Here is a 27,731-nt window from a genome sequence, read left to right on the forward strand (position 1 = left end):
GAAGACATCATGCAAAAACTTGCAGAAAGTCAAAGGCATGAAATTCCATTTAGATGCTGGTGCCGACTGCAAGCTTGCTTCCTCCTGTAAAAAGGTAAATGAATACACTGTCAGAGGATATTAAGAACCTAAGTGGCGGACTCCCACGGTGGCTCAGTGGATAAGAATCTGCCCACTAACACAGGCCACGGGAGTTCTATCCGTGGTCCAGGAAGATTCCACCCGCTGCGGAGCAACTAAGCCCCTGGACCCCAACTACTGAAGCCCACGCGTCCTCAAAGCCCACGCGCTGCAACTCCTGAGCCTGAGTGTTGCAATTGCTGAAGCCGGTGTGCCTAGGGCCAGCGCTCGGCAACAAGAGAAGGCACTGCAAGGAGAAACCTATGCACTGCAGTGAAGAGGAGGTCCCCTGGGGCAGCAAAGACACCGAAAATTTAAAAAATAAATCAATTAATTAAAATGTAAACAAAGAACGTTAAGTAGGCAGTTGTGACGTTCTGACTGGTTTAAGGGATGAAAGGGAGCGGGCAAGGGAGCTCTCGCCCCGCACTGCCATCGGAGCTGCGGGAACCTCCCCCTCCACCCTCACCGCGCACAGGTCTCCGCTCTCCTCTCCTCCGCCGGGTCCGGACCCCTCCCAGCCCTCCGCCTGCCGGGAGGGCGGGGTGGCGGCGCGGCCCGCACTGGGCCGCCCGGAGGCTCGCTCGCGTGGTCCGAGCGGGGCGGGGCCGGGGCCGGTGACGTCGCGCCGGGAATAACCCGGGCTGCGGCGCCCGGGCCCGGCGCAGAGCCAGGGTGGGCGCCGGCCGCAGCGGGGGCGCGCTCGGAGCCGGCCCCGCGCCCCAACCTGCCGTCGCTATGTACGACCCCGAGCGCGGCTGGAGCCTGTCCTTCGCCGGCTGCGGCTTCCTGGGCTTCTACCACGTCGGGGTGACCCTCTGCCTGAGCGAGCGCGCCCCGCACCTGCTCCGCCACGCGCGCAAGTTCTTCGGCGCCTCGGCGGGCGCGCTGCACTGCGCCCTCTTTCTCTCCGGGATCCCGCTGGGTAGGTCCCGGGCTCCGCGCCGCCGGGGAGCCCTGGGAGCGGGGCGTGGAAACCCGGAGCGCATCCTCGCCTCAACTCCCTTTTGGCGCCCGGGTTTGGAGGAAGCCCCCCACCCCACTCCGGGACTGAGAGCCAGGTGGTCTCAGAGCGACCGGGAGGAGGGAGCATGACGGGGTCTGGGGAGAGGAGTTCCTATTTGCCCTGCGTGCGGCCAGGAGGGAGGTCTGGGGCTGTGTCCCAGGCGTGGGTGGGTACCTTCTTCCTACTGGGTACACCGCCTTTCGCCCCCAACCCCCGCCGCCCTCCGGGGGCCTTTGAACTCTGCCCAACCCTGGGGAGGGGGGCGCCTGGGTGCCTCCCAGGTAGAAGGCAGCTTGCTGGTTTGGGGTGAAAGGAGTTTGAGGAGAGATGTTTTGGGGAGAGGAGAGGAATTAGGAAAGTTGTCTCCTTCTCCTTTCCTGGTGTTTGAGACCCTTTGGGGGACTGGACATTCCCATCCCATCTTCCCCACCATGTCCCTGCACAGTGCCCTGGAAACAGGTCCTGGGTGTTTGAATCTTGTCCTAGTGAAGGTCTCCGTCCACGTGGAGACCAGAGGGAGGGGAGGACCGAGGCTGGTGGCCAGCGGGCCTGAATTACTAGGGCCTGGCACCCTTGGCCTGTGGTTCTGGCCAGGGAGCAGAGCCTGGAGCGACTGAGGTTGTTGGCGCCCAGACTGGGCGATAGAGCATCTTTTCACCGGCCCCTATTTTCCTGGGCTTTTTCAACAGTTTACTTTTTGCTCTTCCCGGGACGGCTGTGTTGGGCACTGCCAGCAGGAAGTGACTGTTCCTGGAGGCCAGGAATCCCTTGCCAATACTCACAGCCCTGCCATTGGACAGGATCAGTGAGCAGACCCTGGGCTGATTGCGAGGTGGGGATTGGGAGAGGCCACACTGGCAACCGTCTCCATCGAGAGGGAGAGGGACAAAGAGCAGGAAATGTGACCTCGGGGGTGACTAGACTGGACACACAGCCAGTCTGCACAGCTTGGACTTGAGCTGTGATAAAAGCCAACCCTTGTGTCTCCGGCTTGTGACCTGGAGACATCCACACGATCAAATGTTTCATTGATTCAAATGCACAGACCCCCTGCACCGGAAGTCGGTCAACCCCAGCCTGGAGGGGGTTCACAGGTAGAGGACAGGTGCAGCGCGGGGCCGGGCTTGCAGGGGGAGCCTCGGGACCACCAAGTCCCCCGAAAGGGTCTGAAGGTTTTGGCAAGAACTGCTCCCCAGAGTCTGGGAGCCCTGGTTTCCTGCTTTAACTGCTTGTGTGACTTTGGGGAACTCTGGGGAGCATTCCCAGGGGCTGTGGCTTGGGCAGGGTTCCTGAATGCACCTCTCAACCCAGGCTGACCTGGAAGGAGAGCCTGGCAGAACCAAGCAGCTCTGTGCAATCATGCGCCTTCTGTCTGGGCTCAAAAGGGACACGTGCAGGGAGAGCCCAGTGGAGTCAGAAGTGGGTCAGGGCCTGCTGGTGTGTCTGGGCCCTCTGCGTCCCCGCATCTGTGGATGACCAGGGCTCGGGCTGGCACTACCTACCAGGGCACTGCAGGCCACCAGACGGGACCAGGCCAGTGAGTGAGGTCAGATGGAGCATGAATGGGCCCTGTGTCCACTAGACGGTCTGGCAGTTGTAGCATTAGAGGTTAAAAGTGTCCTTGGTGGTCCAGACAGTAAAGAATCTACCTGCACTGCAGGAGACCCAGGTTCGATCCCTGGGTGGGGAAGATCCCCTGGAGGAGGGCATGGCAGCCCACTCCAGTATTCTTGCCTGGAGAGTCTCCATGGACAGAGGAGCCTGGCAAGCTACGGTCCATGGGGCTGAGTGACTCTTTCCCTTTCCAGAGGTTGAAAGTTAAGTCTGGGGACTTCCTTGGTGGTCCAGTAGCTAAGACTCCATGCTCCCAATGCAGGGGACCTGAGCTCCATCCCTGGTTGGGGAACTAGATCCCACATGTCCCAACTCAGAGTTCTTATGCTGCAACTGGGAATTTGCCTGCTGCAATGGAAGATCTAGCATTCCACAGTGATGATCAGAGGCCCCGGGTGCCGCAGCTAATACCTGGTGCGGCCAAACAAATGAGAAAATGTGCTTTTGAAAGTTAAGTCCAGTTATTTTCGTGGTGCTTCCTCTGAGTTGGCCGTGTACAGATTTTAGTGTACCTGACCTTCTCCGTCTCCAAAATGTAGGTGAGTGTTGTCTCTCATTGAAAACATACTGTCTGAGGCTCAGAAGCAGTGGGTAACGTGTTTAAGTTGCTCAGCTAGTAAGCGGTAGAGACAGGGTTCAAACTCAGGGCCCAGCCTGCGCCTGCTCTCTGCTCCCTGCAGGGTTAGGCCCATCCATGCTCAAGCTCTGATGCTGTGGGTTCTGGCCTTGATGGAGGGATGAAGACGAAGAGGGGGCTCCCTGGGCTTCTGGAGGCTCATTCCTCTGGCCCGGGAGGGTCAGAAATGGCTCTGACCAACAGGATTATGTATGTCTTTATTTCCTAGTTGCTGTGGTTCAGTCACTAAGTCGTGTCTGATTCTTTGCCACCCCGTGGACTGCAGCACACCAGGCTTCCCTGTCCTTCAGTATTTCCTGGAATTTGCTCAAATTCATGTCCATTGAATCACGTGGAAGAAATAAAAGACATCAGTGAAATTTGTTTTATTTATCCCAGTATAGCCAAAATATTACCATTTTCACATCTAATCGATACAAAACATTATCCGTGAGACAGTCCACATTTTTGTTGTTGTTATTGTCATTCTCAGTCCTTGCGATCCCATGTGTCTTTTACCCATCAGGGCGGGCGAACCACATCTCAGGCTTAGGAACCACTGGCCGGATCAGGCAGCCCAGGCCGAGACAAAGGGGAGGGTTGGCAGCTTTCTTGCCATCAGGTTTCTGGTCCCAGCACAAAGCAATTGCCAGCTCCAGGGTGGTACATTCCTTTGTGTATTTCTCTCTCCGCCCCCACCCCTCCCTTCTTCCCCACCCTGCCCATCCCCGACTTCACCCCCAACCCAGACCAGATATTGCAGATCCTCATGGACCTCACCCGGAGCGCCAGGAGCCGGAACATCGGGATCCTCCACCCGGCCTTCAGTTTGAGCAAGTGCATCCGAGAAGGTCTCCAGAGACACCTCCCTGACAACATCCACCAGCTTCTCTCGGGCAAGATGGTCATCTCGCTTACCAGAGTGTCTGACGGAGAAAACGTGCTGGTGTCAGATTTTCATTCCAAAGATGAAGTCATTGACGTAAGCGGTTTGCTTATCTGGGTACTGTTGAGTCGGAAGGGCCACTTCATTTTGGAAGCAACACAGGGAGGGGCTGTTGTAAGCCAATCTGCCCCATTTTTACTTAAGATGCAAGAGAACCTGGTTGCTCGTGATGCTGGTTGGCTTCCTGTATCAGAGTATGTAAACTGTGTGCCTCCAGAGGTCTGGTCCAGAGCATGTGCAAACCTGGGGTATCCGGTTTGTGTCAGGTTCAGACAGTGTCTCCCCCTCCTTCACGACTTGGTTCATAACCTGCTGCTCCAGGGACCTTATGTGTGTGGCTGTCCTCCCAACGATGCCTGTTCCTTAGTGATGACCCGCCCAGTGAAGCCCCACAAGGAGTGTGTCTTGGTTACCTCTGTCCTCTGGCACAGAGAAGATCATTGGCGATATCAGAATACCATTTGGTTTGGCTGATGTCTTTTGTGAGAATGCTTTGGGCGTTGTTTCACTTAACACGGGTCCGTATGAGCAAGCTGCCTGGCATATGTAACCAGAAGCTTCTCAGCAGCCAGGGTCGTCTTCCACTTAACCTTGTTTCCGGGAGCATTTTCTAGGCACCCAGCACCTGTGCGTTCCCACAGGAGCCCTTTTCTCTCATTGGACCACTGTTACATCATGCTTAATGCTCGCTAGCACGGTGAGACACAGGGCGTGGTCCCCTAGGGACCGGCGATGGCAGTATCTCCTGGGGGCGTTTTAGAACTGCAGGCTCTCAGGCCCCGCCTCCAACCTGCCACATTAGAATCTTAGGGGTGGGGCCCCGAGTCTGTGGTTGGTCAAGCTTTCCAGGTGATTCTGATGAGTGTCAGTAATTGCAAAGCACTGATCTAATCTCCTTCCCAGGCAATCAGCTAGTCAGAAACTAGTTGGTCCTGACTGTGATGGCCCAGTGGGACCCTCGTGGGAAGCAGAGACGGGAAGTTTAAGTCTGAAGTTATAGTTGGACCTTGGGCTTCCCAGGTGGTGCAGTGGTAAACAACCTGGCTGCTGGTGCAGATAGATGCAGGAGATGCAGGTTCGATCCCTGGGTCGGGAAGATTCCCTGGAGGAGGAAATGGCACCGTGGTCCATTATTCTTGCCTGGAAAACCCCATGGACAGAGGAGCCTGGTGGGCGGTGGTCCATGGGGGTCACAAAGAGTCGGACGTGACCTAGCACACAAGCTCGCCGAAATAATGTGTGGGCAGGCTCGTTTTCACTCAACCATTTGGTAAAGCACCTACTCAGCCAACAGCGCTTTGAGGCTTGCTGCTCTCCTTGCTTGCAGAAGGCTTGTAAAGGCCCAGGGGGCGAAAGGCCGCCTGCTCTGGCCTTTGCTCTGGTTTCACTCTCTTCTGTCTCCGCAGGCCTTGTATTGTTCCTCCTACATTCCTCTCGTCTTTGGCTTGATCCCTCCTTCCTTCAGAGGCGTGGTAAGTCCACTTTTAAACTGTGTTTCTGGGAATTCCCTGGTGGTCCAGTGGTTAGGACTTGCACTTTCACTGCCAAGGGCCTGGGTCCATCCCTGGTTCAGGAACTAAGATGCCATAAGCATCTTTAAAAAAAAAAGGAAGACAAGGCACTGGCCTCAGGCACCCTGGGCCCCTGAGACCTGTCCCTCAGTGAAGAAAGCCTTTTGCCTCTCAGGCTTCAGACAGAGATTCCATAGCTGAACCCCTTCCAAGCTCTCTTGAAGCAAAACCGACTTCATGTGGGATAATTAGCTGCTTACCTGTAACATAAGCTGTTCATGTAATCTCTACTTGAGCACTGAAATAGGTGCCCAGTGACCTACTTAGAGTATAAGATGCTCAAGAGTCAGTTTACTCACTGAAGGTTTTATTCTGAGGAGCTGAGAGTTTCAATCCTCTCTGCCTCTGACTCTGTCCTTTTCAGTCCATGGCTTTGGGCAGAGGCTGCCAATAGGGCTGCGATTGAACACCTGGGTAGGCACACATGGCTATTCCTGAGCACTGGCTCAGAAGGAGGAGCAGGAGTTGAGGTGTTGGTCCTGCAGACTCTGGGCTGGATGCTGGACCACCTGGCCACCTCCTTCTGGGGCAGTGGTTGTCAGGTAATTATGTCCCCCTGTCCGGGGACACCTGGTGGCGTCTGGAGACCGTTTAGGTTGTCACAGCTGTGGGAGAGGAGACGAGACATCCCCATGTCTCAGCAGGAAGGCATTTCAGAAGCCCTTTCGGTTCACACTTTAACAGCAGTATGGGCCTCACATTGCAAAGCAACTTGCAAAGGCAGGTTATGAATAGCCTCGCTCATGCCCTGGAGCTTCTGCAGGACAGACACACAGCTGGCCCTATTTACAGATGAGAAAACTGAGGCCTGGAGCCATGAAGTGGTCACCTGCGGTTCTCACAGCCCCTGCCTGGCAGACAAACCTAGAATCGAGTGTCTGCTTTAGCCCATGTTAGCTGGGCCACATTGACACGTTCCTTTCTTTCTTTCCAACATTTATTAACTGACTTGGCTGTGCCGGGTCTTAGCTGCGGTACTGTGGCTCTGCGGTTGTATCATGCAAACTCTTAGCTGTGATGTCCCGTGTCTAGTTCCCTGACCAGCTATTGATCCCAGCCCTGCTGTATTGGGAGTGTGGGATCTTAGCCACCGAGACTCCAGGGAAGTCCCTGGACACATTTCTTAACTCTTAGATTGAATTGCAAACTAGGAGTCAATAACAGCAAGCAGGTGTAGCGCTGTCGTGGCAATCACCAGCAATAATGCAGCGAAGTGCCCAGCACAGAGCCTGGCACTCCTAAGTGTTGGGTGAGTGTGGGTTGTTTTGTCGTTGATGTTACTGTCATCTTTGCACTTCCCCTTGGCTGCTCCCGCTGCGGTGCACGCACAGTCACACCCTCAGCACAGTCAGACGAAACCTGCTGAAAATCAGGACAGAGAGTTCTTGAGACTCCACTGAGCAAACTCGGAACATTCCTCTAGGAAAGTTCAGGCTGGAGGAAAAATTCCACACGAGAGGGGAGTCATTGGACTTTAGAATAGGCCTTGAGGGGCAAAAGCGGGGATGTGTGTGTATAACAGACTAACTTTGTTGTACAGCAGAAACTAAGACGACGTTGTGAAGCACCTAGACTCCAATAAACATGAATTAAAAAAAATAAAAAATAATTGAAACAACAGTCACTTGCTTCCTCCCTTCTCAATGTTAACTCGTTTCCTGACGTTGGGTTCCGAGTCCCTCTCTGCCAGTGAGGGTTTTGATGCTGGCAAACAGAACAATATAGAAACCAGGGCTGTGTGTGCGCGCCTAATCACGTTTGGCCTCCAGGGAGGACTCTCCTGATACCTAAGGCATGCTTGAATATGCCTGATTCTCTCTAGGACTCGTTTTAGGCTAAAGTGTGCCCTGACATTTCTCCCTTTGGAAGGATTGGCTGGGGAAAGCCTCCCAGTTGTGATATTTGAAGCCCCCCCACCCCCATGGACCCCGACAGCTGGGCTGTGATGGTTTTAGCTTTGGGAATCGTTCAAGATGCTGGTTTCATAGGTCCAGACTCGATCCCAACTGTAGCAAAACCTGCCTGCCTCAGCCTGGCTGTGGGCACTCGGGCTGTTCGAGGCTATGAATATATATATATATATTTTTCTCTCTGTAATTCTTTATTGAGGCTATGAATATATTAATAGGAGGACTTCCCAGGTGGCTCAGTGACAAAGAACCCACCTGCCAATGCAGGAGACACAAGAGTTTGGGTTTGATTCCTGGGTCGGGAAGATCCCCTGGAGTAGGAAATGGCACCCCCCATTCCAGATATTCTTGCCTGGATAATCCCATGGGCAGAGGAGCCAGGCAGGCTATCGTCCGTAGGGTCGTAAAGAGTTGGACACAATAGAGTGAGTGAGTGCTTACCATGGAATATAGGAAAATGATTGTCACAGTACTTACCCCAAATGCACCTTACCTGTGGGATAAGATGCCATTTTCTAAGAGCTTAAGTCCCGAGTTCACCGTGTCATTTAAGTCCCCAGTGCTGGTTCTCATTGCCCAGGTGTGTGTCTCATCCAAGATTGCTCAAGCAGCAGGGGGCATCTGGAATCGAACCCATGACCATCTGTCTCCCTTCGGGCCGATCTACGTCACACTCTGTCCTGAGTGCACACAGCGCCCCTAGTGGATGCAAATCACATGGACTCGCCTGGGGGTGCTCATGACTGGGCCCAGCAACGGGGGCCAGACGCCGGCCTCCGTGTGCCTCTTGCCCTGGCACTGTTCGGTGCAGTGCACACACTACACAACAGCATGTGGCAGTCCTGAGTGCCAGCCTGCAGCCCAGCCTGGCACAGAAATGCTCACTAGGGATTTGCTGCAAGAGTTGTTCCAAACTCCCCGTTCTCTCACTAGGTCTGCCTGCGGCCCTGAGAAGTCTCTGTCCCTAATCTGAAACACAGAAAACTCCAGCCCAGAGCTTCTGACAGTGTGTCCTTTGTTTTTTTCTTCTCCCTTAAAAGCGATATGTGGATGGAGGAATAACTGATAACATACCCTTTGTTGATACCAAAACGACCATCACTGTGTCCCCCTTCTATGGGGAGAGTGACATCAGCCCCAAAGTCAAGTCCACGTTCATTCTTCACGAAGGCTTCACCAAGCTCAACCTGCACTTCTGCACAGAGAATCTCTACCTGATGTTCCAGTCGCTGTTCCCTCCGGATGTCAAGGTGAGGGGGGCTCTGAGTTCTGGGGGTGCTGTTCTCCCCTTTGCATCCCTCTTTGCCAGGGGACCCAGCAGCTGTTCAGGTTTCCCTGATGGTTCACTGGGTAAAGCATCTGCCTGCAATGCAGGAGACGCGGGAGATGTGGGTTCAATCCCTGAGTTGGGAAGATCCCCTGAGTTGGGGGAAGGAAATGGCAAGCCACTCCAGTATTCTTCCCTGAAAAATCCCACGGACAGAGGAGCCTGGCGGGCTACAGTCCAAAAGGTCACAAATAATCAGACACGACTGAGTGAGCAGAGCAGCAGCTATTCTCCACACTAACCGACCAATAGCAACAAACCCCATCCTTGAAAAGGAACCCAGCTCAGTGCTGCCTCCCGCTGGTCACCAGAATCCCCTGGGGCCATTGAAACAGGTGGGGGTCACCACTGAGCTGCCACTTCCAGAGGCTATGGCTTAAGTATCCACAGCCTGAATCCATCTGCCCATGCAGGAGATGCAAGAGACTCGGGTTTGGTCCCTGGGTTGGTAAGATCCCCTGTAGAAGTAAATGGCAACCCACTCCAGTATTCTTGCCTGGGAAATCCCATGGACAGAGGAGCCTGGCAGGCTACAGTCCATGGGGTTGGCAAAGAACTGGACATGACTGATCATACCATATCACAGCCTGGGCAGTAGGGTGTTTATGTTTTTTTTTAAATTATCCCAATGATTCTCCTTTTAAATTAATTAATTAATTTGGCTACACTGGGTCTTGACTGTGACACACAAGATCTAGTTCCCTGACCAGAGGTTGAAACCCCCTGCCTTGGGAGTGCAGAGCCTGAGCCACCGGACCACCAGTTAAGTCCCCCAGTGATTATTGGCAGCCATGGTCAAGAATTAAGCCACTGCATTTGGTGGCTTAATCTATTTTTTTTTTCCCCAGCTGTGCCTTGAGACTTGTAGGATCTTAAGGGATTGAACTTGGGTCCTTGGCAGTGAAAGCGTGGAGTCTTAACTGCTGGACCACCGGGAAATTCCCCATTTAATCTTTTTTTTTTTTGATTGTTGCTATAGTGTGGTGGCACTCCAGTGTTCTTGCCTGGAGAATCCCAGGGATGGGGGAGCCTGGTGGGCTGCCGTTTATGGGGTCGCACAGAGTCGGATACGATTGAAGCGACTTAGCAGCAGCAGCAGCAGCATAGTGTGGTGGACCTTACACCCTAATACAGTAAGAAAGTTGGTAGAATCTGCACAGTGACAGCTCTTTGGGGAGAAAGAAGGCCATGCCATACGGCATATGTGACAGCGTGTGCTCATGGGTAGAGAGAAGGCTGGACCACAGCATCGGGTGCCCGTGTGGTTTGAGTGCAGAGGAGGCAGCCCAGTGTCCCCCAACAAGCAGATCAGGCCCCGGTATTTGTGAGGATGGAGGTCATCCAGGGACCAAAGGAGACCAGAGGAACCAGTTCCCGTCATGCTGGGGCGCCAGCCTGGGCTGCGCGTGGAGCGGGTGTTGTTCGAGCAGAGTCCTGCCGGGAAGCAGGGCTGCCTTCTCTGGGGAGCGCAGAGCCCTGTCCGCACGTGGGGTCGACTCGGAGCTCGGAGGATTCCTGGCTCTGTGCCTGCCATCTTCAGGTGCTGCTGAAAGGAATGGCACTTAGTGATTCCGCCTGCGGTTAACTTCACGTGGTTTGTTCACAGGTGCTTGGAGAGCTGTGCCTTCAAGGATATTTAGACGCGCTCAGGTTCTTGGAGAAGAATGGTGCGTATGGTGAGGGCGACAGCCATGCCCTTTGAGCCAGCTTTCTGTTCACAGTCTTGTCACCAGGGGAGCCGTGCTGGCGCCATCACTCAACGCTCAGCACATTCACCCGCCATCTAGCTCGGCCCTGAGAGATGGAAAATCATTGCCCCCATTTTACAGATGGGGAAATGGAGGCAGCCATGGCCCGCACTCCAGGGAGCAGAGCTGGGATCAGCCCTGCTGACCCTGCAGAGGTCACAGCCCCAGGGTTCCTCTCCCTCTGCCGTGTCCCTGTCTGCCGGTTGAAGGCAGCGTCTTTCTTTTTCATTACTGCTTGAACAATTGTGGACCTTTAGTTTGATAAGGAAGGAAGAGAAACGGTTTCTGGGTCCCAGGTGAAGCCATCAGGAGAGCTGCCTCCAGCCAGGTGTGGGCCGCGCTTACTGGCCCTGCTGTGTTCTGGGGAAAGGTCCTGGCTGGTCTGGGCTGGGGAACTTGGGTTCTTCAAATGTTAGTGTGGAACCAAGTATTAGTTATGTTTCGAGCTATTTTTCCCCGATACTAACGGTTGGTACAGTCACTGATCCTCTGAATTAGTCTCTGTCCCAGACCGAGGAGCTGGTGTGGTTCATGGGACACACATGTATTTATCTGCTCAGAAAGTGCTTACTGCATACCTTCTGGGTGCTAAGCAATTGGCTGTGTGCTTGGGACTCCACAGTGGATAGACAGATGTGGCCTCTGCCTTCCTGGAGCGTAGTCTTGAGATTGGGGAGGGGGCCAGGTACATAAATAGAAGGGCGACAGAGTGCTCAGTGCCCTGGCAGGAAGGTACAGGATGCTGTAGATTCAGCTGGGGTTCAGTTTAGGGGACGGGGGTGGGGTTCTGCAAGGCAGGGCAAAGCAGTGCTCCTGGGAGGATGTGAATCCAGTGATGCTTTGCGGGTGAACAGGAATGTTCTAGGCATGGGGGGGTGGGTGTGAGCATGAGGCCTTTGCAGACAGGTAGTCTGTTTGAGGTGGAAAGAAGGTGTGTGTCATTGGAGTGGTGGGGCTTGGGGACAGAGGCACGGATGGAGGCAGGAATGGAGGTGGATGGATGGAGGGGCAAGGCTGGGCCTCGTGGAGGTGGAGAGGGGCTTGCATCGCATAGCCATAGGGAGCCATGGAGGGCTGCTGACGTGGGAGTGAGGGCAGGCAGAGGGAGCTTTGCCAGGGCCCCTGGCTGCAGTACAGAGCGGGTGAGGCCAACATCCCCTGTCAAGGCGGCCACCATGGGCTCGGCCGGGGTCACAGCAGCAAGGGAGGTGGAAGGGGCCCGAGGGGACAGGACTTGGAGATGACCCACCAGAGATTCCCGAGGAGGAGGACTTGGGGATGAAGTCCTGCCCTTGGCTTCTGTGGCCGGGACCGGAGCAGAGGGCGGTGCTCACGGTTGGGCCCTTGGGAGGGCACGGGTCCTGCAGGAAAGCTCGAGAACCCCATGTGTGGTTCCCTGAGACAGATTTGGGTGGTTGGGCAGGAGGCATTGGGCCTTCCCAGGTGGCGCTCGTGGTAAAGAACCCACTTGCCAACGCGAGAGTTGCGGGAGACGCACGTTTGTTCCCTGGGTCGGAAAGGCCCCTTGGAGGAGGGCCTGGCAACCCACTCCAGTATTCTTGCCTGGAGAATCTCCATGGACAGAGGAGCCTGGTGGGCTACAGTCCACGGGGTCCCAGAGTTGGACATGACTGAAGCGACTTAGCATGCATGTACTCAGGAGGCATAGTGGTGTCAGAGTTCGAGGTTCTAGACAGCAGGTCTGGACTGGGATTGAAATTTGGGAGCCATCTGGGAATAAAGGACAATGAGGGACCCTATACAAGTTGCTAGGTGACTTTGGGCAAGCCACTCCTCTCTCTGGGCCTCTGTTTCCACACCTCTAGCAAAAGGAGTTTGGAGTAAATGATACCGACTAATTCTTAGTAATCCTAAATCCTGGTGTGGGGCTGGGCGCTTGCAGCATGGGTGCTGGGTTTGGGTTTAAGGATCTAAGCCAGGTTCTGCCTCCGTCAACCTGGCTTCCTTGGGGTTCAGCAGAGGATGCATGGGGGCGGGAAAAGTGTTGCCTGGAAACAGATTCTCTGACACATTCCTAAGAGAGAAAAAGTCCCCAGAGGCTGAGCTGTGTGTCTGTCAGAGGCCGGAAAGATGCAAGGGAGTAGAAGTGAGAGGTGTAGCTTGGGAGTGAGGCGGGGGGCATGCAGGGACAGCCCCTGGGCTTTTAACCTGAGGTTGGAAGCAAGAGGCCAGCCGGGGGAGGTGTGGGCATCCAAGTCTACCCATCCCACCATCCCCACCCAGCGTGAGAGCAGGAATCACCCACTGGGATCGACCCCTGAGCCCTGGCACCCAGGGCAGGGCCAGCACAGACTCCCCAGCCTGTTGCTTCTTTTTGAGGTCGTGTGATGGAAGGGTGCCATCTTTGACGTCAGACTGGGTTTGAATCTCGCTCTGCCGCGTGTCGGCTGTGTGACTTTAGGCAAATCACTTCACCTCTCTGGGCTTCTGTGTCCTCAGCATTCATCTGGGAGCAGCTGCGTGGCTGCTGCAGGGCCTGGAACACTGGACTTCACCGTGGTTCAGTTGTTATAAATCATCCTCTGAACCTCATGAATCCACACGTGGCTCTAGAGCCCACATGGCTGGTGTGTATCAGAGCCAGCTGCCGCCTCATCCATGCAGCTTCAAAGGCCCACACTGCGCTCTCCCCGTTAGCAGTGCCCGTCCCTGTTCAAGGTGGAGCAGGGAGGATCCCAGGCGGATTATTCCCAGGTGGATCCCCGCTGTGTACTAATAACAGGCCTGTTAGCTTCCCTCTAACTGGGTGGGCAGGGTGGCTGGGTGAGTAGTGACCCTGCTGCCTGAAATCACCTGATGGGTTTTGTTTCCGCGCCCTTTGCAGGCATCCGTGACGGGCCCCACCTGTGCCTGAACGCGTCCCCGGCAGAGTCGGAGCCCAGGAGCCTGGAGCCTTTTCCGGGTGTGGCCACCTGGGAGGTGGGGCCTGAGCGAGTTGAGCTGCTGGACCACATGCGCCTCAGCGTGCTCTCCTGGGACGAGAGTGTCCTGGAAACCCTGTCGCCCAAGCTCACCATGGGTACTGGCTCTGGGGGTGGGGAGGGGGAGCGCAGAGGAGGTGGTGGTCTGTGACCCTTTCAGAGGAGGAAGGGCAGCTTCCCTGTGAGCTTTGGCAGAAGGTCAAGCTGCTGCTAGGGAAGAAACAGGGCAGAGGGACCAGCGCAGGTTGGTTGGGACCCCCACCTCCCTGCATGGACCTCCCATCCCCCTGAGTCCTTGCTCTGTCTCCCTTCCCATGCGGTCATGGCCAGAGGAAGCCAAACTCCAGCTGAGTTTTTATTTATTTATTTTTAGCACCAAAAACATTTTATATTGGAGTAGAACTGATTAACAATGTTATGATAGTTTTAAGTCAACAGTGAAGGAACTCAGCCATAATCCATTCTCCCTCAAACCCTCCTACCATCCAGGCTGGCACATAACATTGCAGCTGGATTTTTTTTTTAATTCATTTTTGGTTGCCCTGGGTCTTCGTTCCATCTGGTCAAAGCTATAGTTTTTCCAGTGGTCATGTATGGATGTGAGAGTTGGACTATTAAGAAAGTCAAGCGCAGAAGAATTGATGCTTTTGAACTGTGGTGCTGGAGAAGACTCTTGAGAGTCCTTTGGACTGCAAGGAGATCCAAACAGTCCATTCTAAAGGAGATCAATCCTGGGTGTTCATTGGAAGGACTGATGCTGAAGCTGAAACTCCAATACTTTTGCCACCTCATGCGACGAGTTGACTGACTGGAAAAGACTCTGATGCTGGGAGGGATTGGGGGTGGGAGGAGAAGGGGACGACCGAGAATGAGATGGCTGGATGGCATCACTGACTCGATGGACATGAGTTTGAGTGAACTCTGGGAGTTGGTGATGGACAGGGAGGCCTGGCGTGCTGTGATTCATGGGGTCGCAGAGTCGGGCGCGACTGAGTGACTGCACGGGGTCTTCGTTGCTGCCCCGAGTGTGCAGGGGCTCCTCCTGGCTGTGGCGCTGGCTTCCTCGTCACGGCGGCGTCTCTTACTGCGGAGCACGGGCTCTAGGTGCATGGGCTCTCTCGTTGCATCGTGAGGACTCAGAAGCTGTGGCGCACAGGTTTAGCTGCTCCACAGCGTATGGAATTCTCCTGGACCAGGGAAAGAACCCATGTCCCCTGCACTGGCAGGAGGATCCTTATCCACTGGACCAACAGGGAAGTCCTCCAGCTGAGTTTTGAGTTAACCCGCTGTGCTCTCTGCTTAAAAGTCCAAACACGTTGGATTTCGAGGGGGACTCCGAGGGGTGGCCTGTTCTTTGACGATGCTGCTTGCTGCCTGTCCTCCCATCTCAAAGCCTTCTCTCTCCTGAGGAGCCCCTTCTAACTTGTTCCTCCTCCCCAAGCCACAGTCTTGAACCGTCACTGAAGGTGATGTATTTTATCGTGCCATCACAAACTATCTGACACACAGATGCGTGCACCATCCAGTTTCCAGTCGGGCATTTGGGGAAAGTTCAAAGCTGACTTGCTGGAAAAGACCCTGATGCTGGGAAAGACAGAGGGCAGGAGGAAAAGGGGGCGACAGAGGGTGAGATGGCTGGATGGCGTCACTGACTCGATGGACATGAGTTTGAGCAAGCTCTGGGAGACGGTGAATAATAGGGAAGCTTGGCGTGCTGCAGTCCACGGGGTCACAAAGATTCAGACACAACTGAGCAGCTGAACAAAACACAGATGAAAGGGATGCTGTTTCTTGCCTCAGGCACCAACGCCCTAGGAGTTGCACTAACCAGCAGCTGCTCAGGCTGTTGTGATCTGAGGCACTGTGAGGTCATCACAAAGGGGACGTGGAAGGCGAGGGGGTTCCAGGTGGAAGAGTGGAACCCAACTGCAGATGCAAAGAAAAGCTCACGAAGCCTGGGCTGGGGAGATTTGAGACGTTTGTGTCCACCTCCACAAGTAATTTAAAGTAGTAGTGAAGTGGGATTTCCATTCTGGAAGACTCAATGCAGCTCTCAAAGCGGGGGGTCCAGGTTCAATGCCTGGTCCAGGAACTGGGTACCACGTACCACAGCTAAGACTCAGCACAGCCAAATAAATTTAATAAATAAAATAATAATGAAGTAGTGATGTAGTAGTGAAAGCGGCTCAGTTGTGTCCAACTCTTTGCCCCATGGATTGTAGCCCAGCAGATGCCTTTATCTATGAAATTCTCCAGGCGAGAATACTGGAGGGGGTTGCCATTCCCTTCTCCAGGGAGTCAGTTGAAAGGAGACTCTTTAAAAGGGATCCTGTGTCCTGTTGGCGATCCAAGGGCTGTGTAGGCACATCCCACATCTGACCTCATTTGTGATAGCTTCTGATTCCTTCCCTGGTGACTCAGATGGTAAAGGACCCACCTGCAATGTGGGAGACCTGGGTTCGATCCCTGGGTTGGGAAGATTCCCTGGAGAAGGGAACAGCTACCCACTCCAGTATTCTGGCCTGGAGAATTCCATGGACAGAGGAGCCCGGCAGGCTACAGTCCATGGGGTCACAAAGAGTGGGACACGACTGAAAACCTTTCACTTTCACTTTTTCACTTTCTGATTGCTTAGCTGCCCTAATTGGTAGGATTGGTAGGACTTATAGAAATTCCAGGCACCAGCTGGGGATGGTGGCTTGGTTTTTACGCTGGTGGGAAGCAGACCTCCAACTTGTGTTTTTCAGCGCTGCGGAAGGCACTCAGAAACCAAGATGGGTACATAAACAAGATTTGCAACTTCTTACCAATTAAGATCATGTCCTATGCGATGCTGCCCTGGACGCTGCCCGTGGAGTCCGCCATCGCCATGGTCCAGAGGTGAGCGCTTTCCATGGTTTTGTGGCTTCCTCTTGGGGCTGGGGGGTAGGGTGAGGATTCAGTGAGAGGAGTCACGCTGGGTGCTCAGCCCAGAGCCTGGCTCCTTACACATCTGGGTGGAGCTCACAGTCTGCGTGGAACACCCTGGAAAGGTGCCTGGTTGGCGAGCCCCTGGCCACCCCAGCTGCTCTCTCATTGCTCCTGCAGGTTTGCCTCTTCTTGTAGGTCTACGTTTTTGGTGGGGAGGGGGATTTATTCCTGGTGTGTTGGAAGGATCCCGAGGCCTACGCTGTGTGGCTGCTAGATTCCTGGGCATTTGTTTTCCCTCCGTTTTCTTCAGATTTTCTTTAGTGCTTACTTTCTTTTTAGCAACTTAGCATGTCTTTCAGTCTTTTTAAAAGTCCCAAAGTGAAAGTGAAGGTCGCTCAGTCGTGTCCGACTCTTTGCGACCCCATGGACTATACAGGCCATGGAATTCTCCAGGCCAAGAATACTGGAGTGAGGAGCCTTTCCCTTCTCCAGGGGATCTTCCCAACCCAGGGGTCGAGCCGGGGTTTCCTGCGTTGCAGGCGGATTCTTTACCAGCTGAGCCACAGGGGAAGCCCAAGAATCCTGGAGTGGGTAGCCTATCCCTTCTCCAGAGGATCGTCCCGACCCAGGAATAGAACCAGGGTCTCTTGCGTTGCAGACAGATTCTTTACCAGCTGAGCCACAGGGGAAGCCCAAGAATCCTGGAGTGGGTAGCCTATCCCTTCTCCAGAGGATCGTCCCGACCCAGGAATGGAACCAGGGTCTCCTGCACTGCAGACAGATTCTTTACCAGCTGAGCTGTTAGAGGAGCCCTTAGAAGTCCCAGTTGTCCTTCAAAATCCGGCTCAGCTCTCTGGCTCTGCTGGACCTCCCAGATCACTCCCCAGCCCTCCAGTCAGTCACCTGCCTCGCCCTGGGAGGAGGGCTGGCTGCTCTGGCATATTTTTTCCTTCCATTTCGTTTAAAAAGAAATAGTTTGATAGCTTCTTTTATTTATTTACTGTGGTTGTGCTTGGTTTTCAGACCAGGAAGCGCACGGGCTTGTCTAGTTGTGGCGAGCGGGCTTAGTTGCCCTGTGGCGTGTGTGATCTTAGTTCCCTGACCAGGGATTGAACCCTCGTCCCCTGCAATGGAGGGCAGATTCTTTACCACTGGACCACCAGGGAAGTCCCTTGACATTTCTTTTTTTTTTTTAATTTTAATATTTTTAACACCAAAAACATTTTTATGGGGGTAGAGTCGATTAACAATGTTGTGATAGTTTTGGGTGAACAGTGAAGGAACTTAGCCATACATATACACGTATCCCTTCTCCCCCATACCCCCTCCCCAGCAGGCCGGCACGTAACATTGAGTAGAGTTCCATGTGCTACACAGTAGGTTTTTCTTTCTTTCTTTCTTTTTGTAATGAAGGAGACCCAGATTTGATTCCTGGGTTGGGAAGATCCCCTGGAGAAGGGAATGGCAACCCACTCCAGTATTCTTGCTTGGAGAATCCCAGGGACAGAGGCTCCAGTCCATGGGGTTGCAAAGAGTCGGACATGACTGAGCAACTAACAGTTTCACTTTTAAAAAATATTTCTTTCTCTCTGGCTGTGCTGGGTCTTCATTGCTGCACGGGCTTTTCTCTAGTCGCGGTGAGTGAGGGCTGCTCTCTGGTTGCAGTGCGTGGCTTCTCATTGCAGTGGCTTCCCTTGTTGCAGAGCGACAGGCTCTAGGGCACGTGGGCCTCAGGAGTTGCCGCTCCCAGGCTCTGGAGCTCAGGCTCAGCAGTTGCGGTGCACGGGCTTAGCTGCTCCTCGGCATGTGGGATCTTCCTGGAGCAGGGCTCGAACTCGTGCCTCCTGCATTGGCAGGCAGGCTCTACCACTGAGCCACCAGGGAAGTCCTCGGCTGACATTTCTCGAAGCCCGAGACGTGGGGTCCTTTTTGTGTCTGGGGTGTTGGAAGCCTGGAAGGCAGAGGTCAGGCCTCCTTGGCAGCTCCCTCTGCGGGCACACATGTGGCCGAGCACCTTCGATGTGGGTGCAGGGGGTGGTGTTTCAACCAGAAGATGCTGTGTGTCAGGGTCCATGTTGCCCCAGAGGAGCAGGGTCTTAGAAGACCCAGGCCTTTTATTTCCATGTAAGTTCCTTGAGCTTTCCTGAACCCAAGTGGCCTCATTTTGCTTTAGGGCTTTTAGGTGGGCTTGCCTTGCAGAATTTATCAACTTGGGGTTAGAAGTGACCATGGCAGTACCTGGACGATGGTACTGTCGTCAGATGTCTGCCTTCGGGTGGGGTTTCCACTTGTCCTTTTTGCTGTGGCTTGTCTTCACCCATGTACAAGGTGTGCGTCTCTGCGTTTCCTTCCTGCAGACTGGTGACGTGGCTTCCAGACATGCCCAACGACATCCAGTGGCTCTGGTGGGCCACCTCCCACGTGTGTTCTCAAGCCATGGTGCGTCTGCTCCCCACTTCCAGGTAAGTGATTTGGTTGTGGGTCTGGGGGTCCACCAGGCACCTTCTCATCTGCTCAGGCCTCACGCGCCATCCTAGGAATGTCATCAGGCCCCAGAGAGGTGTCATGGACCGTGTCCCCTGGTGCCAGAGGCCCTGCCTTCCGGGAGGCAGCTGAGCCCATCAGAGGTCCCAGTGCACCTGCTGGAAGCTAGTAACCAAGACTCGGCTGCAGAGGGTGTGCTGAAGCCTGGGGAGGTGCGTCCATGGAGCATAATATATTTTTTAAGTTATTTATTTAGCTGGGCCAGGTCCTAGTTTCAGCAGGTGGGATCTTGAGTTGTGGCATGTGGGGTCTAGTTCCCTGACCAGGGATCGAACTCCGGCCCTCTGCACTGGGATCACGGAGTCTTAGCCACTGGCCAGCCAGGGAAGTCCCCTACTCAGCCCAATTTGATGGCAGAAGAGGAGAGAGCTGGCTGATGGAGCAGGGGCAGGGCCAATGGACAGGTAGCATTGGTTTGCCTGAAGGGAGTGGCTCTGGGCACTGCTGACAGGGGGTGGGGCGAGGCAGGGATGAGGGGCACGGCCCCTCTGTGTGTGTGCCTGTGTGTGTGCGTGTGTGCCTGTGTGTGTGTGTATGTGTGTGCCTGTGTGTGTGTGTGCGTGCCTGTGTGTGTGCCTGTGTGCCTGTGTGTGTGTGTGTATGTGTGTGCCTGTGTGTGTGTGTGTGTGCCTGTGTGTGTGCGTGCGTGCCTGTGTGTGTGCGTGTGTGCCTGTGTGTGTGCGTGTGTGCCTGTGTGTGTGCGTGTGTGTGTGTGCGTGCCTGTGTGTGTGTGTGTGCCTGTGTGTGTGCGCGCCTGTGTGTGTGCGTGCCTGTGTGTGTGTGTGCCTGTGTGTGTGTGTGTGCCTGTGTGTGTGTGTGCGCCTGTGTGTGTGTGCGTGTGTGTGTGCGTGCCTGTGTGTGTGTGTGCGTGCCTGTGTGTGTGTGCCTGCCTCTGTGTATGTGTGCGTGCCTGTGTGTGTGCGTGTGTGCCTGCCTCTGTGTGTGTGCCTGCCTGTGTGTGCATGCCTGTGTGTGTGTGTGCCTGTGTGTGTGCGTGCCTGTGTGTGTGCGTGTGTGCGTCCCTGTGTGTGTGCGTGTGTGCGTGCCTGTGTGTGTGCGTGTGTGCGTGCCTGTGTGTGTGTGTGCGTGCCTGTGTGTGTGTGCGTGCCTGTGTGTGTGTGTCTGTGTGTGAATGTGTGTGCATCTGTTAATGCAAATTCCCGTCTGACCTCAGACTCCCTGAATCCCGGTCTCTGGCTGGAGCCCAGCCATCTGCATTGCTAACATGGCCCGGGTACTGCTGCTACTACTTCCTGAATTCTGAAAACTAACGAAGAGCAAGAAGGGCCTGGTTCCAGTAACGATTCTGAGATTTTGTCCTGAAAATCGTAGACCTCGGCTTCCTCCCCTCTTCTCCATGGGATGATCCTCCACGCCTCATTAGGTGTCTGCAAGGCTTTGGAGAGCCCCCAGCTCAGTCCTGACACGTGGCAGGTGCCCAGGGGATGAGCCCTCCGCTGTTTTTCTGTTAACAGACGTGGAAGGTTTAAAGTAGGGATGGAGGGGTCTGGCTTGTGCTGGGAAAATGACAGTAGTGGCCTTGTGGAAGCCAGATCCCCAGAGAGGGCAGCAGAACTGGCCCAGCGAGGGGTAGGGCTTGCTAGCCAGCGAAACTGGAGGACTGAGCGCTGTTCGTAGGCTCCAGGTCAGAAGGAAGATAGCAGTTGTGAGGCACTGCCCGAGCTCCAGGCTGGTCGGCAGGCAGGAGCAGGGAGTGGGGGGGATGGTGGTGTGGCTGCAGAGGGCTACCCTGGCGGGTGAGCTGGTGTGTGTGGGTGACCGATGGGCTCCTCCGGGCCTGTGCATATCCAGTGGGAGGTGTCCAGGTGGCTGGGAGGGCCACAGGTTTGAGGCCTGGGATGGTGATGCCCAGCACAGAGATGGGGGACCCGAGGAGGCAGTAGACTTGGGCTGGGCCACCCTGCAGACCCCAGACTGTGTGACAGGGTGCCCCCTCCCGCATCCCCACTGACACTGCAGACCAGAGCGGCAGGTCGGGGCTGAGTCAGAATTCTTTGTTTCAGATCCCAAATCCCAGCAAGCAGCCAACGGCCTTCCTCCACAAACCAGAACACCGTGGGCGCCACCGGGCTCTCTGCTCCTCCACGGACCCAGACTCCCGCTCTGTGGTTGTCCCGCAGAGGCCAGATCTGATGCCTGTGATGTGTGCAAAATGACCTCTGTGCTGAGTTTGTAGTGTCCTGAAACCAAAGGCAATCTGTCTTACAAAAAGCTAGGAAGCTACTCTTGGTGTGTGTGGTGGGTGCAGAGCTCAAGGATATCCAGGATATGAATCTCTAAGTATCGTTGGCTCGGCTGGGAAACTGCACAAGGGAGACCGGTGTGGGGGTGTCTGTGGCTGACGTCACCCACTCAGCTGTCCCAGGGAAGGTTCCTAGGATGGCCGGTGTTTGGATCGGGGACCTTGCGGCAGGGGGCTGGGCTGCCCTTTGTGCAGTCTTGGGGGTTGGGGGGAAGGACTGTACAGGAAGCAGTCAGTATGGGGCGAGGGGTGGTGCCATCCTCCCAAGGACACCCCTGGTTTGGGGGGGCATTACGAGGTGGTAACTTACTTGTGCTCTGGTATATCTTTCTGACCTATCCTAAATATTTGGTGGAGTTATATTAAACATAACACTCGGTAGGCACTGAGAGAGGGCATCAGAGGGCAGACAGACTGAAACCACAATCACAGACAACTAACCAATCTGATCACACGGACCACAGCCTTGTCTAACTCAATGAAACTAAGCCGTGCCGTGTGGGGCCACCCAAGACGGACGGGTCATGGTGGAGAGGTCTGACAGAATGTGGTCCACTGCAGAAGGGAATGGCAAACCATTTCACTATTTCACTATTCTTGTCTTGAGAACCCCATGAACAGTATAAAAAGGCAAAAAGATAGGACACTGAAAGATGAACCCCCTAGGTCGGTAGGTGCCCAGTATGCTACTGGAGATCAGTGGAGAAATAACTTGAGAAAGAGTGAAGGGACGGAACCAAAGCAAAAACAACGCCCAGTAGTGGATGGGACTGGGGATAGAAGCATTTGAAGATACCAAAAAGGAAAGCGACAATAAGCGCAAATCCTACTTGTGGGCATGAAGAGTCACAGCTCTCACCCACTTCTTGTAGGTGTCCTGGAGTCGAAGAACTAGCAGGGCCAGACAGCACAGCACCGCGAGCGCAGCAGGCAGGGGCTGCCGTGAAAACACAGGGTCGGCACGCACTGCAGGCAAGTGCCCCGAGGGGGCTCCTGTGCTGGCAGCCCGCACTTCCTGAGTGAGGTAGGGCTGAGTGGTAGGCTCTCTGGCCACCTGGGCCCCAGGACAAAGCACTGTCCCCTTGCTGAGCTGACCTGGACTCCTGGTGACGCCCTCTCACACCTTCCCCCAGCCCGTGCTCAGGGTCCCAGCGGCCTTCTCAGACAGAACCATGGCACGGGTCGAAACCCGTCCAACCACACCTTAGCAGTGTGTTACAATAACCAAGATACTTGCATTCGGGTAGCATTCTCTGCACTGGCTCTGCGGTCAATGTAAGGACACGGATGAGTTGAGACAGCGCTGCTGCTGCTAAGTCGCGTCAGCCGTGTCCGACTCTGTGCGACCCCACAGACGGCAGCCCACCAGGCTCCCCCGTCCCTGGGACTCTCCAGGCATGAACACTGGAGTGGGTTTCAGGGTTACATGGGACTTATTTTCTTACCTCGTGTGATTATTCCACCTCCTTACGATGAGCATGTGTTTTATTAATTTTTTTCAAACGTGCACGAAGACGAGGAAGTGTATTACTTTTTCTTAGGAATATCCAGGGTTCTGCCTCCCTGGTGCCTTAATGTGACCCCTCTCCTCCTCACTGGCTGACCCCAGGTCGCCCCCGCCCCCCACCGCCCAGGCCCTCACCTCTCCAGCACTGCGGGTTTTCATCAGCGTGTAAAACGTTCTCAAGTTTCTCCCACCTTGTCAAATGTCGATGATCCCTTGATACGCTGGGATGCTCCAGTACCAGGAGTCAGCGGTGTGCAGTCTGTTTCAAGCAGAACCTGCTGAGAAGCATGAGCCCTGTCTTGCTAAGGAAATAGTGTGTGTGTGCGCGCGCGTCTGTGTGTGCGTGCGTCTGTGTGTGCACGCGTCTGTGTGTGTGTGTGTGTGCGCACACGTCTGTGTAGAGTGGAGACTGAAAGGCTGTTTGCCCAGTTACTGACGGTGGTTACCATGATGCTGTTCCCTGTCATTACACTTTATATTAAATTTCTGCATTCATCAGGAAATAATTCATAATAAACTTGATTGTTCAACTGCTTCCCCTTGTCTCTGCACCCTTTGTGCTGTGCTGCTTTCCTTGCCTCATGGCCGAGCTCCTTTAAACTCCTCTGCCACCCCCACCCGCATCCCGAAGCGGGTTCACGGGCCCGCTGCCCCAGATGGGCCTGGCCAGGCCAGGTGGCCTCCACATGCTCTGTCCTGGACACTGAGGCCCAGACCCTCCTTCCTCTGGGACCCCAGACTCCCCAATTTCTTCCCCAGGGCCTGGATGTGCTGCTCTGCAAAAAGCATCCAGCCACCCCTGGGGAGGCCTCGCTCACTCCAAGGACTCCGCAGTCTCTGGTTCAGGGGAGGGCCCACCTAACACCGCCCCACCTGCCCTGGTTGCCTCCCTCACAGCCTCCCCCAGGGCAGAGCTCCTCAGTTCCGTCATCAGAGCCGGGACCCGGCGACGCCTCAAGTCGCCCCGCCTCTCCCCCAGCTAATCCCTGTCCTGCCCGTCCACTTCCACCTCCGGCCCCTGGAAGCCAGTCCCTCTTGGCAGCCCGCCCCTGCCCTGGGCTGTGGCAACAACTTCCAGGCAGGGGCTGGTGGCCTGAACTCTGCCTCAGGCCATTCTGGGGCCCAGAATCGGTCCAGTCACCTCCCACCCCGACCCGAAGAAGCTGCCTTCCCCACCCCGCCCCTGCCCCGGGCATCCCGCCTGGCACTCTGCTTCCCGTGGCACCTGTGGCCTTTCCTCTCAGCCGTGCACTGTCACTCCCCTGGTGGCAGGAGCCGGGGAGACGGGATGGAGGCGAGGGCACCCCAAACTAAGAGTGGGGTCACTTCTGCGGGGATCTGTGAAGACCCAGCGTGCCTTCCTCATGGCCTCTGAGACTCGGAGTTTGACTTTGTCAAGGGAACCAGTGCGGTCACTAACCTGCATTTACGTCAGCCCTTCGTAAACCAAATTTTCCAGAATGCTGATGTCCTTGCAGATGGCACTAGGGACTTTTATCAGTTAGGATAAACGGGGTTATGCTCCCGAAAGTTTCACTCTTCAGGGTGCGTGCCCTTCGGACTCGGGTGGCCCAGCCTGAGCCTTTCCCTGCCTCTGGACCCAGGGTCGGGATGGGTGGTGGGGGAGGAACATGGTGCTTAAAGGTTTCCATCCAGGGTGTCAGCTCTCCCTTCCACCCACCACTTGTTGACCAAGCAAGTCACATGCATGGGGGCATGAAAACACAAGTCTACCTTTTGCCCCAAAGAGGAAGAGCAGAAATTCTGGTGAACAGGGCCACTGAAAACCTCAAAAAACCCCAAAGTCCTTATGGCAGAATAAATAACCCAGGAAATACTGGGTTAAAGAAACCCAAACAGGTGTATGCACTACAGGATGTCTCAGAGCCTTTGAAATGTTAATGTACGGGGAATTCCCTGGCAGTCCAGTGGTTAGGACTCTATGCTTCTGCTTCAGGGGGCATAGCAGGGGGCAAGGACTCGATCCCGGGACAGGACCTAAGATCCTGCATTCCACAGGGCGTGACCATCAGAGAGGGCAGAGCTGTGACTCTGTGTTCGACGTCCTCAGCCACCCTGGCCCTTGTACACAATAGGCTCTCAGATCTTTGGCTCAGGACTTGTGCTGCAATCTGCAGGTCAGTCATGGCTTATCTTTGAGGGGAGGCTTCTGTAAGAGAGTAACAAGGAAATGCAGGAAGAAAGCCTAGTTTATTCAGCGTTCACAGTAAGCCAGGCCCCATGCTCTCTCTCCTTAAATCCTCACTACACTATTATGCTTTAGGAACTGCTATCTTCATTTTGTACTTGAGAAAACTGAGGTTCAGGCAACAGGAGGATGAATTTTAAAATAAGTGTCCAACTTGTGTGACTGGTGCTTAAAAGTTGCTCCTTCTCCTAGATTATCTTTGGAAATCTGTGTCCAAGTTTTCACACATCACAATCTTTTGTGTCTGAGCTGGGGATTGGTAAGACCCTCAAAGCCTTACTTTGGTGGCCAGAGCAGGTGTCCAGGGCCCCAGGGGCCAGGCCTGTGGGCACTGAGCCAAGGGCCTTTGGGGGTCTTGCTTGGAAACAATCCAGCACAGCCTGTTATATATGTTCCCCGCTCCCTTTTAAGGGTTGGGAGGCTTCTGAGTCATCATCTACTTCACTGCCCTGTCTCCAGACCCTGGGACATGTGGGCATCATTCAGAGATCGCTAAGAGCCAGTGGCGGGGCCATGTCACTCCAGGTCCAGCTTGGCTATAGGGTAAACTGCTTACTCTTTCTGGGTCTGTTTCATCCTTTATATGAGCTCCCCTAACTGTGATGGTTAACTGTGTGTGTGCGCGCGCGTGTGCACTTGCTCTTTCTAGGCCTGGTTGCAGGCTGTGTGTGTGTGTATGCACACGCGCACATACATACTCTCTCTAGGCTTGGCTGCAGGCTGTGTGTGTGTGTAAGCTCATGCGCACACACATGCTCTCTCTAGGCCTGGTTGCAGGCTGTGTGTGTGGGTGTGCACACATGCTCTCTCTCTCTCTAGGCTTGGCTGCAGGCTGTGTGTGTGTGTAAGCTCATGCGCACACACATGCTCTCTCTAGGCCTGGTTGCAGGCTGTGTGTGTGGGTGTGCACACATACTCTCTCTCTCTCTAGGCCTGGTTGCAGGCTGTGTGTCTGTATATGCGTGTGCGTGCACCTGCTCTCTTTCTCTCTAGGCCAGGCAAACCTTTACATTATTTACTAACCTTATGAGGTGGATACCATCACCACCCTCATTTCACCAAAGGGGAAACTGACCCAGAGAGGTACAGGCCCTGCCTAAGTCCACACAGCTTAGCAGTGACAGAATCATGGCTGAAACCCAACCAGCGGGTCTGTCCTTAATAAAGCCAGCTCTCGTAACCATTAAAGGGGAGGTAATCAGGTTGTGATCTGCCAAGGGGTGATCCAAAATGGCCTGATGCTGCTGCTGCTGCTAAGTCGCTTCAGTCGTGTCCGACTCTGTGCGACCCCATAGACGGAAGCCCACCAGGCTCCCCCGTCCCTGGGATTCTCCAGGCAAGAACACTGGAGTGGGTTGCCATTTCCTTCTCCAATGCATTAAAGTGAAAAGCGAAAGTGAGGTCGCTCAGTCGTGTGCGACTGAGTGACCCCATGAACTGCAGCCTACCAGGCTTCTCCATCCATGGGATTTTCTAGGCAAGAGTACTGGAGTGGCTTGCCATTGCCTTCTCTGCCAAAATGGCCTAAGAGTACAAAAGCCCAGGACCCATGACTTCCCAGTGTGAAATATAAAACAATTAAAACAAAAATCTTCTGTTTTTGGTCCTTAGCAAGCTCACCTCTATTTTAGAGTGGAGAAAAGTAACCCTTAAAGAGGGTGTGACTTGCCAGGGGTCAACTGCTAACTTATAGCCCTGTGCTTCCATCAGCTCACTGTCTTTCAAATGTACACCCAGACCCAGAAGTCTCCGTGCCAGACCTGGCCCTGCACACCCTTCCCCTTTCCATGGAAGGCTGCCGTGCCTGCCTGTGTCACGGCCCCGCACCTCTTGCAGGTGTTCTGTCACTGCCACTGCCTCTGCTTCCTCCTCCGCCTTGCTGAGCACCTCTTCCACTCAATTCTGGCCAAGTTCCTTATAAGCAGGTGAATAGCCCAAGTCTTCAGAGACTTTAGAAATGAGTGAAAAAGTCAGAAACAGACATAAAGCTTTTTAGAATGTTGTTGTTTAATTACTAAGTCGTGTCCGACTCTTTTACAAGCCCATGGACTGTAGGCCACCAGTGTCCTCTGTCCATGGGATTTCCCAGGCAAGAATACTGCAGTGGGTTGTCATTTCCTTCTCCAAAGGATCTTCCCCATCCAGGGACAGAACCCACAATGCAGGCAGATTTTTTACTGTGGGGTTCTTAAACATAATGGGTAATAGAATTATGTAGCCCACTTTAAAAAAAATCACATCTCCAGGTTCCACTTTCCGGAGGTTGGTTCAGTAGATCAGGGCTGAGGCCCAGGAATGTGCATTTTTAATATAAGCAGTGTCTTTCTGTCTGCTGTAGCCTACGGAGGGACAGCAGTAATTTGGGAAACATTAACTGAGTCCCTGCACCACGCCAGGCACAGTGCAGCCTTTGGGCTCATGGAGCGAAGGACTGGGCCCCGACTCCAGGCACCAGTCCAGGTCAGGAAACGATGACTAGGTCAACTGGCAAGGAACGC

General features: G+C 54.5%; 1 protein-coding gene across 1 annotated transcript; it reads left to right on the plus strand.

Moving 5' to 3' along the window:
- Nucleotides 1-756: 756 nt before the first annotated feature.
- Nucleotides 757-23,480, plus strand: PNPLA3 (patatin like domain 3, 1-acylglycerol-3-phosphate O-acyltransferase). Its single transcript, XM_055394513.2, is given in 10 exon segments — nucleotides 757-1,045; nucleotides 4,106-4,338; nucleotides 5,709-5,774; nucleotides 8,824-9,033; nucleotides 10,717-10,777; nucleotides 13,704-13,898; nucleotides 16,548-16,680; nucleotides 19,068-19,172; nucleotides 21,279-21,310; nucleotides 21,313-23,480. Coding segments are annotated over 10 exon segments (1,341 nt in total). The 5' UTR covers nucleotides 757-858; the 3' UTR covers nucleotides 21,432-23,480.
- Nucleotides 23,481-27,731: the final 4,251 nt, after the last annotated feature.

Source organism: Moschus berezovskii, chromosome 6, assembly GCF_049115385.1.
Source record: "Moschus berezovskii isolate FMDL1 chromosome 6, NW_MosBer_1.0, whole genome shotgun sequence".
In the NCBI taxonomy this organism is placed as follows: domain Eukaryota; kingdom Metazoa; phylum Chordata; class Mammalia; order Artiodactyla; family Moschidae; genus Moschus; species Moschus berezovskii.